At 34.2% G+C, this 10,970-nt stretch overlaps 1 protein-coding gene across 1 annotated transcript in view; it reads right to left on the reverse strand.

The window, feature by feature from the left end:
* The window catches only part of LOC101584716 (ATP-binding cassette sub-family G member 2-like), a 99,184-nt gene that overhangs the window by 34,614 nt on the left and 53,600 nt on the right, over window positions 1-10,970 (reverse strand). Inside the window, exons 8-10 of the mRNA XM_023700607.1 lie at window positions 6,497-6,601; window positions 5,107-5,351; window positions 2,079-2,161 (exon numbers count right to left, since the gene is read on the reverse strand). Of these exons, the coding sequence (XP_023556375.1) occupies window positions 2,079-2,161; window positions 5,107-5,351; window positions 6,497-6,601 (433 nt within the window). The remainder of the gene's footprint in view (window positions 1-2,078; window positions 2,162-5,106; window positions 5,352-6,496; window positions 6,602-10,970) is intronic.

Below are 10,970 nucleotides of genomic sequence, written 5' to 3' on the forward strand. Positions count from 1 at the left end.
TGATTTGAAACTGTCTCATTGCTATCTGTTTATCAATAAAATTTTGGAAAAAAAAAGATTTTAAAATGTCCCATTGTGTTCTGGACATGGTGAGACATGCTTATAATCATAGCCACTGAGGAAGCTGAGGCAGAAGGATGGAAAATTTAAAGCAAATCTGGACAATTTTATAAGATAATTTGTAAATAAAGAGAATATTGCTCACTGTTAAAGCAACCTTGAGTTCTATCCCGCATAAAGCAAAACAAAATGAAACTTTCACCACAAACAAAATTTTTAAAGGCACATTTGATTTTCAGTCACACAGATGAAAGGAAGTATGGATAATAAGAGTGACTCTGTTACTCATATAACAGGAGAAATTGAGTTCACATGCTTAACCAACACTCAAATCAAACAACTCAAAAGACATCAAAGAAACTAGTTCACAAACAACAAAGGACAAAATAATTAAGCTGAATTTCATTACATTTTTAAACATTTAAGCATCAAACATACTATCAACAGAATGAAGAACAGCCCACAGAATAAGAAAAATACATAGAAAATATCTGTTAAAAGACTAAGAGCCCAGAAACATGAATTCCAACTCAACCACCACGAACTCTAGACAGTCCATTATTATAAATGGAAAAGGACTTAAATATATATTTTTCCAAAGATTCAGTGCATCTCTATTGTTTTTTTATTTTAAAAAAGCCAGGTATGGTAATATGTACCTTTAAGCCAATACTGAGAAGGATAAAGTAGAACTGTCTGGCAACTTAGCGATTTAGGGAGAATTCATCTCAAAATTTTAAGAGATGGGACTGTAGCTCAGTGAGTAAGCCTTGGGTTCAAACCCCCTGGCTTGTAATAAAAGTTAAAAGAGAAAGAAAAAAGGAGGGAAGAAAGGGGAGGGGTGGGATGAGGAGAGAGAAGCAAAGAGAAGATTAAAGGGAAGGAAGGAAGGAAGGAAGGAAGGAAGGAAGGAAGGAAGGAAGGAAGGAAGAAAGGAAAAACAACAAGGTTGGTTGGTTTGGGGGAGGATGTGAGAAACTGGCACCCTCAGATGCTGCTGGTAGTTGCTCTTCAAAGAGCAACACAATTACAATATGTCTAAATAGTTCTGCTTCTGGAATCTTCCATGAAGAGGTGAAAGCAGAGACTCGTTAGTATTTGTACAATTCTAGCAACATTATTCACATTAGCCAATGTAAAAGAAACCCAAAATTTCAACAGAAGATGAATGCATAAAAATGTAATTTATACATACCATTAACTATTTTATAGCATTGAAAAATGAATTTATAATACATACTACAACTTGGATGAATCCTGAAGACATGATGGTATAAGAAACAGGACAGTCACAAGAAAAGGAGTACAGTGTGACCCCATGTGTGCAAGTTGCCTTCAGAGAGTCAAATTCAGAGATGTGGAGTAGAATGGCATTGGCTAGGGATTTAGAGTGGTGGGGATGGGGAGTTCTTTAGTGGATATGGAGATTCCATTTGGGAAAATGAAAAATAGCTCTGAAGTTAGATGATGATGATAGTTATACAATGAGAATGTACTTGGTTCCACTGAACTTTACACTTCAAAAGATAAAAAGGAGGGGCTGGGCAGATGGATCAGTGGAATAAGCGCTTCCCTGGCAAGCACAAGGACCTGAGTTCAATCCCTGGTTCTGGAAAAAAAAATAAAATAAAATAAAAAGGATAAACTGTATGGGAATAGTTTACACATATATACATACCTACGTGTGTAAAAACTCTTTCATTGACTTTTCTATGCTTTAATTAATTCTACCACACAATGAAATAGGGATGTTTACCCTGTACATGTTTTACATTCAATTCTTAATAAGTGATAATAAGTGTAAACAAAGTATCGCATTTTCTCAAAATCAAGATCTAATTTATTCTCTGTGTGGTGGCACATGCTTGCAATCTCAGCACTTAGAGACTGAGTCAGGAAGATTGCTGAAAGTTTGAGGCTAGCCTGGGCTATACAATAAACAGCCAGTCAACCTGGAACATATTGTGAGATCCTGTCTCAAAAACAAAACAAAACAAAACAAATTCAAATTTACTTACCTATTCTGGAATAAAGTACAATGGTTTCTTAGCCCAAGGAAAATGCCACTAATAACCAATCCCACTATGAATGGGATAGCAGCCTTTTGAAAATGAAAAAAGAAAGTGTTTCAATTAGATGTAAAACTTTTTGTACATCATTTATTGTAAGATATACAGTACGACATAAATCTCTCCACTGAGATAAATACTTTAATTAGTTTGGTGAGAGGCCAGAAGGGAATACAATATAAATTGCATGTTCTTAGAATACTTTCCAAATTAAATTGAACATTAAGTTAGGTGTTGTTTTTGGATCTGACAGTACAGTAGAGCACAATAGTAGAAAAACTAAGATTCCTCCCAGTGACTATAAGGCCCTTCTGCCTCAGGGCTCCGCTGAGGTGTTAGATCATGAATATCACACAGTTGACAGAGCAATTCAGATACCTAAGGAAGTTGTTTTGGAAACAAAGTAAAGTCAAAATGGCTGGGAATTTCTATTTAAATGGAATTCTTAATTCTTGTGCCTATACCCAAATACCCAATTTTACATTTTAAGAGGTTTAAGAGAACCACTTATGTGAATATACCCAAGTAAGAGTTTTAAGAGAAAAAAGGATAACTTTAAATTTAATATTGGAAGCAAGCAAAACTTCGACTATGGATATAACCCAATGGTAGAGTGTTAGTTTAGCCTAGACAGATTTTATTTTTGTACCAGGGATTGAGCTCAGGACCTTGCACTTGCCAGGCAGGCACTTATGCCACTGAGCTAACTCCCTAGCCCAAAAGATTACTATTTAAATGAATCCTTCACTAATCACATGTCCTTAAAAATTACTTTGCCAATAAAACAATTTTAGGAGGAAAAATCCATTACTCTAGAGCAAATTTTCACTGCTCTCAGCATATACTCTATCTCAATTCACAGATCAAGTTGTCAAAATAAATGTCCATTGTTCTATTAAAACAGCCTGCACATATGTATTACAATCTGTAATTTCACACAACATTAATGTTAAGAATAATAGTCTTTCAAACTATGTGCATAATATTTGCTTCTTTTGTATTGATAGATAATACAGTATCTTATACTAATACTGTCAATATTAGCATTAGTATACTTTCTATCAGTTTCAAGCGTTTTATATTATGTTCAGTTAATTTTCAAAAATCTTGACAAAACAAGACATCCCATAGTTTATATCCTGCTTTTACAAGGTGCACCTGTGTTAGTCTTTCTTTCATAAAGAAAAGGGAATCACTATGGGAACTAAGGAAAGTGCAGTAAGTGATGTTCTCTACAAGATTTAGACATGAGCCCAACAGCCTCCAAACAGAAGGATTAAATAAAGAAATTCTCCAAATGTGTTATCTTATACATACAACATTCTTCAAAATGTGCTCTGAGCTGTGAACAGTCACGGAAAAAGTAATCTATAGTTAAATGTTTAAAATGCTAAATGAAGCTATGTGTGCATATGTGTGTGCATACCTGTGAACCCAGGACCTCACTCATATTAGGCAGATGCTATAACATTTAACTTCCTAGATTATTATAAATGGCTATGTTCTCATCATACCATGCCCAAAACAACCATATACATATCTTACACAAGACATGCATAAAGTGCTTTTAAAGACAAGTAAGAGAAAAATGTTGCATAAATGACATGAAAGAATAAATTTCTTCTGCTCATCATGCCCAAAACCCCTCCCCAGCCAGACTCCCGCCTATATTTTAGGTTAATAATATCATTAAGCTTCTCTTCTGGAGGGTTAACAACTTAAGTTTGCAGACCAAAAAAATCAGAGAAAAAGAAGGACTACAAGAATAGCCAACATTTCAGCCTACCCCCTGAAAGTCAGGGAGGACTAAGGACATAAGAGAACCTGTATTTTAACATCCTGTAACTCAGTGGTGTGCCAATTTTTTTTGATCAAATAGATTATGGAGCCACAGAGGGAAATGAGAAAAAATGTAGAGTGTGCCTAAGGACAGTCACCTGGACAGAAAATAGTCTCTCAGGCTTTTACAGAGAGCAAAATGGTCAAGCAATGGCCATGACTCATCCACATTGCTGACACTGACAAAAGATCTACAAACTGCTGTACAGGGTTTAAAGGTAAGTCCTGAGGGGATCTGACTGACCTTGTCAGACACAAAAATTGCATTTTTTGTTATTTAGGTCTTGCTTTATTTTGGTCTTAACCATCCAGCAGAAAAGTACAAACATGAGATATATAAAGTAAAGCCATATTAATATGCTGACCTGTAAAAGGCTCAAGTCAACAACTTCTGACATTCCCAATCATGCAGATAACCCACTACTATTATAGACCACTGGACTACATTGGATTACTCTGCTGAATTCATGCACCTACAATATATGAGTGGTGATGGAATACACATCTCTGAATAAGGTAAACAATAAAGGGGAATATAAATTAAGGACCATTTTGTAGTGAAAATGTACTACTACAAAGTAGTACATGAATAATAACTACTACAAAGACAACAATATCCAATGTATTCATTATTGTAACTGTACTACTAACCTGTTTTTATTAAGTTACTATCTTTCTGATCTTATAAGGAAATATGTTCCAAATGAGTAGAGATTTTTATTTTTGCTCATTTTATTCACTACTATATTAGAGTCTCAAATCACAAGACATGACCTTGTATTGAACTTGTGGGATGAGCCAGTGCATGAAAACAGACAGCCACTAGATACTTCATATGTGATGGGCACTGCTTTTCCTTTATATGTTTTCACAAAATATACAGATTATCCATTACAGCTTATCTAAGTCAGCAAAATTTATGAGTTCAGTATCCCAAGAAATCACCAAGCTTGTCCCTAAATTATTTAACTGTGTTTTCTTGATATTTTAACTGTTTCTACTTTCCAAATAGGTGAGGATGGAAACTATATATGGAATGGTAAGTAGAAAGTAATCACAATCCAAAATTAGATTATATCAGAAGCAAATTTCCAACACATGACTATTTACAGCACAATTAAAGAATCTGTCAGATTACCCGAGATGCAGAAATCTGAGGATCACCCAACAGGTTTTTGAATGAACGCCAGGCAATCCATTTAAACTGATGATAGAAGGACGTAACATAGGTGGTCTCCTTGAAGACTAAGCTCCTCTTCCCACCTCCTGAGAGTTGATCTAAGTCATCTTTTATTTTTCTGCAGACAGAGGACTCGGCATAAAATTCTGCTAAATGTTCTATGGCTGATTTTTGTCTCTTGAAAAGTTCTTCAGTCTCATCGGCTTGTAAGTAAAATAGATAAAGAAAACATTATCAAATAGTTTGGATAATCATACTACCAATTTCTGCTGGTCTTTTGAAAGGAGTAGTTAATGCTTAATTTTTTTTTCATTTTATCCTTTTTCTTCTTTTAATTTCTCAAAACATTTTTGTTGCTGTTTTCTATTTTTTATTCTATTTTGCAGGTTTATATCCGGTAACCTAAACAACTAATTTGAAGCTAACATCATCCAGTACAGCAACTATTACTGAATTCCTATTATTTTGTTTAGTAAAACTTTGTATGGTTTCTAATGCTTTTTTAATTAATATTTTATTTACTTTAAAGAAAAAAATCATCAGATGGCAAGCAATTTAAACCACTCTTCTGCACCCCCTTATTGAATAACACCTAAATTTAAAAGCTTGACTATAAAATATTACTAGCTTTATTGTTGCTTTACACATTAGAAAAACATAGCCATCTGACTGCCACCATATTTATGGATACAGAAAAGGCAATGATCTTCTCCTAATTATTTGGACATTAGTTTTAAAATAGACTGATTTTCATACACATACAGACAGAGATTTTTTATGTTAAAAATCTGGTTCGGGGGCCAGCCAGATAGTTCAGAGGACTAAAGCCCTTGCTTAGGCAGAGCTCAGTGGCTGGGGTTCAATCCCCAGTGTGTCATGCCAGCTCCCCACTCCCAAGGGCATGCTGAGACAGCGACTGAGACTGGGTATGGTGATGCATGCCTGTAATCCCAGTGCTTGGGAAGCTGAAAACAGCAGAATAACTATGAGTCCAATCTATGGAGTTAGACCCTGTAGACCCTGTTCTAAATACATAAAAAAATAAAAAATCTGGTTCATGCTTTCTACTACCTACAAAAGCATAATGTGTGATATCAAATTGCTTATTTTAAAAATGATGGAACCAGTGAATATATTTGTTAATGGAAACTCATCTAACAATTGACAGGATTACATAAATTCCCATTCATCACTTAAATTGAAAACATCCACAACACTTTTGGAGAAGGCTGTTGACTGGTATCAGAACACTGCACTAAGGTGAGTTCACAAAGATACACTTTCATGAGCCACCACACTAAGGTTCTGCTCAATGAAGCAAAAGCATATGAATCTAAGAGTCAGAAACCTTCATGGTCTTCTTCTTGTCTGTTTAGTGCCACAGCACAGGGGTCTCCATTAATCACATCCAGGAAGAAGTCAGCAGGGTTGTTGTAGGGTTCACAGCTATAACCTAAGAAAGAAGGCAAAGCAAGAACACAAAACTAATAGTCTTGGAATATAGAGGGTTCACTTTTAGAGAATGGGAAAGGTGAGATCTAGAAACATAGATTCTAACACCTTCTCCTTCATCTTCTTGCTCTCTGTTCTCATCAATTCATCTTTTCTTCTGAGGCATTCAGTCATATAATAACATACTTTTCTGTCTCAGACAGATACATTATCTGGCTCCCATGCCAACTTAAAAATCTTCACACATCTTACCTTTGTCCTTACCTCACAAAAATCATGCAACCCAAAAAGCTATTAATATTCTACGCTGCTCAGTACTTATTCATATATATAAAGCTAGTATGAAAAGGTCTAAAATGCCCATGTGCACTGTGTTCTATAAGTCCCTGTAAGGAAAGCTGGAACAGCATACACATGTCACCAGAGTATTCCACCCAACAAAATAAACATTTTCTTTACTGAGTTGAGGACAGGAGAGGGATGGGGAAAGAGATATACCTATGTATGTAAGGAGGATGGTTTGTACAACTGGTTTGTGGATTTCTGCTAGTCGATGGAAAGGAGCAGTCAATCTTTAATTTGTTTTGTCTTTTTTCAATTATTTTTTCTTTTTCTCTATCTTACTTTCATATATATATATATATATATATATATATATATATATATATTCTTTCTTGTTCCAATTTTGCATGCATATATATGAACAACTAATTTGAAGACAGCACTATGCAATACAACAAAATGTGAAATTTGTATTATTTTTTTAGTGAAATTCTGTATCATTTGTAATTTTTCTGCTTTAAAACTATTTTGTACTCTCTTTAAAAAACATACACATTCTTTACAGCTGCATATGGTGTTTTGTCTAATAAGCAAACATATCTAAATAAATGCAAAGGAATAAAATCTTTCCCATAGATAGTATCAGATTATAGCACAATAAAAGTAGAAATCAACAACAAAAAAGCCCAAAAAACTATGCAAATGTATGGAAATTAAATAACACATCACTGAATGATCAATGGGTCACAGAGGAAATTAAGGAAGAAATAATAAAAAAAAAGGAAGAAATAAGACAGTCCCACAATTAAATGATAATGACAGTACAACATAACAGAACTTAAGGAACACAGTAAAAGAAACAATATAGGGAAGATTATAACTGTGGATACTCACATTAAAAAAACAGAATAAGCCCAAATAAATAACTTAATGATAAATTTCAAGGTCTTACCAGAAAAAAGAATAGTTCAAACTCGGAGCTTGCATAAGGAATGAAATTATAAAGATCTGGAAAGAACTGATGAAATGAGGACTAAACATAAATAAAGCTGGGAATAAGCAAAATAGATAAACCCTTCGCCATTCTTACCAAATAGGGAAAGAAAAGATGCAAATCAAAGCAATTAGAAAAGAAAAAGATGAAATCACCATTGGATTTAGACAATGCCACAATTAAAAAATAATTAACAACTACTTCAGAAACATATATGTAAAAAATTAAACTCAGAAGTAATTTCTAGATTCATACATATTACCAAAATGAAAATTGAAAATCTGAACAATTAGATAACAGGAAATGAAACTGAAGCACAATTTTTCCAAAGTACAAGCTACAGAATTTCACCAAACAATAATATGAATTTCACAGCTTTTGTTGTATTACATAATGTTGTGTATTGCATAATGATGTAGATAGCATCATGTAATACAGCAACCATTGCTGAATTCCTAAAACTTTGTTTAATGAAATCTTGTGTCTTTTCTAATGCTTTTTTTCTATCACTACTTTATAGTCTTTAAAAATAAAAATAAGTAAAAAATTAAAAGATACTGGGAAACAGAATGCATTAAATAATCAAGATCATACACCATGAAAAAATAAGCTTCATCCCAAGGATGCAAGGATGATTCAAAGTTTATGAAGCAATAAGTGTGATTCATCATATAAACAGAAGCAAGGACAAGACCACATGATCGTCTGAATATACACAGAGAAAATCTTGCACAAAATTCAGCATCCATTCATGATAAAACCTTTGAAGAAAATAGGTATTCAAGAAATTATTCTAACCTCATAAAGTCCATGTACAATCAACCTTCTCCAACATCATATTAAAAGGGAAAAACTAAAGCCTTCCCTTTAAAATCAGGAACAAGCCAAGAATGTTCACTGTCATCACTCCTATTCAACAAAATCTTTGAAATATTGACTAGAACAATTATGAAAGTGAAAGAAATAAAATTAAAATGTATAGAAAAGGACAAAGTCAAAACATTGTACCATTATTTGTGGTGACATGTCCCCTTATATGTAAGACCCACAAGCCTCCAACAAAGGCTCCTGGAGCTAACAATCAAATTCAGCAATGTAGCAGGTTACAAAATAAACACAAAAAATTAATACCAATTCTATACAATGATGAACTCACTGAAAAATACATTACAAAAACATCATCATTCATAATAGCATAAAAAACATCAAATACTTAGGAATTATCCTAAGGAAGCAGTCTTTATCTCTACAGTGAAATTATAACACTCTGAAAAAGGAAATTGAGAAGGACATCAGGAAATGGAAAGATAGACCCTATTTCTAGATAAACAGAACTAATATAATCAAATAGTTACACTGCCAATTCTGATATACAGATTTAATGTAATTTCAATCAAGACAGCAACAATATTTCTCATAGATCTAGAGTAACAGAGACCAGGGTTCAATACCCAGCACCACATTCCTCACTGATCCATCCCCAGGCAAGCTGAGCCTGCTACAGAGTCCAGGTGTGGCAGCACATGCTTGCATCCCAGGGCTGAGGGCAGAAGGAACTGAAAACAGGAGGATTACTACAGAGTCAAAGCTATGTAGTGAGACCCTGTACCAAATACATTAAAAAATAATATCTAGAGAAAACAATCCTAAAGTCTACATGGAACAAAAAGAGACATAGAATATCAAAAGCAATCCTTGATAACAAAAGCAAATCAGATCACATAGTAATTCCCAACTTGAAGTTATACTGTAAAGTCACAATGTTGAAAATAGTATGGTACTACTAGAAAAACACACACTTGTGGATCAATGGAGCAGAAGAGAAGCAGCAGAACAACTTGGGGTACATATAGCAAGTTGATCTTTAACAAAGAGACCAAAAATATACTGAAGAGATAATAGCCTCTTTAATAAATAATCCTTGGAAAATTATATATTCAAATGCAGAAGATTGAGTCTAGCCACGTATTAAACTAAAATCACCACGTACTAAGCTAAAATCAAAATATATCTACATATAAAAGCAGAAACAATCCACTGCAAGGTAAAATACATACAATCCGGAAAGACATAGTCATAGACAAGGACTTTTTGAGTGGAATCTTAATGGCACAAGAAATAATAGCAATAATCAAGAAGTGGGATCATATCAAATTATAAAGCTTCTATGCAGCAAAGAAAAAACCAACACAGTAAAGAGACAACCTGCAGAACAAGGGTAAAAAAATTGCCATCTATTCCTTAGACCAACAGCTAATATCTAGACCATATAAAGAACTCAAAAAAATTAAACTCCCTGAAAGAAAAAAAAAATCAAAGACTAGAAGCATAAATAGCCAATAAATACACAAATAAGTGTTCAACATTGCAAGCTATTAGGGAAATGAAAATTAAAACGACTTTGAGATACCATCTTATCCCAGAAAGAATGGCTATCATCAAAAAATCAAATAATAAAGGTACTCATCTACACTGTTTATGGAAATGTAAATTAGTACACCCACCATGGAAATCAGTGTGAATATTATTCACAATTTCTACCTAAATCTTAGAACCAGTATAAATGCCCACGAGGAAATGAATGGAAAAGGAAAATGTGCATTTATACAGAATGGAGTACTACTCTACCATAAAGATAAATTTCATTCCGCTTCTGCTGGCCTACTGGGAAGGAGCTGTGGGACTGGCAGCCACCGGGCAGAGCTGGCCCATTCCATACTGCTGGGCCCAGTCAAGCTCAGACTGAGGCCCAGAACTGCAGGAGCGTTCCCTAGACACAGAAGCAGCAGCAGGTAACTGGAGTGAGCCAATGTGCTTTAGGTGTCTGGAAGTGTCTACATGTGTAAAAGGGAGGTGCCCAGAGAGAACTCAGGGGAACTAATTTAAATACAAATTTGAGATTTAAGCTCTGCTTGGTTATATAGCTGGAATGTTTGCTCCTATGTTCTAAAGTACAAACCCATGAATTAAAAAAGATTACACATTTATAACTTTCACTAGCTGGTATTAGTAATGCTCACTGTTCTACTATAAAGAGGAAAACATATTTCTCTTAATCACAGGTTTTCCATTGAGTATTAATATTGGGAGGTAC

This window comes from Octodon degus, unplaced genomic scaffold (assembly GCF_000260255.1).
Source record: "Octodon degus isolate 3935 unplaced genomic scaffold, OctDeg1.0 scaffold00125, whole genome shotgun sequence".
Taxonomy (NCBI): domain Eukaryota; kingdom Metazoa; phylum Chordata; class Mammalia; order Rodentia; family Octodontidae; genus Octodon; species Octodon degus.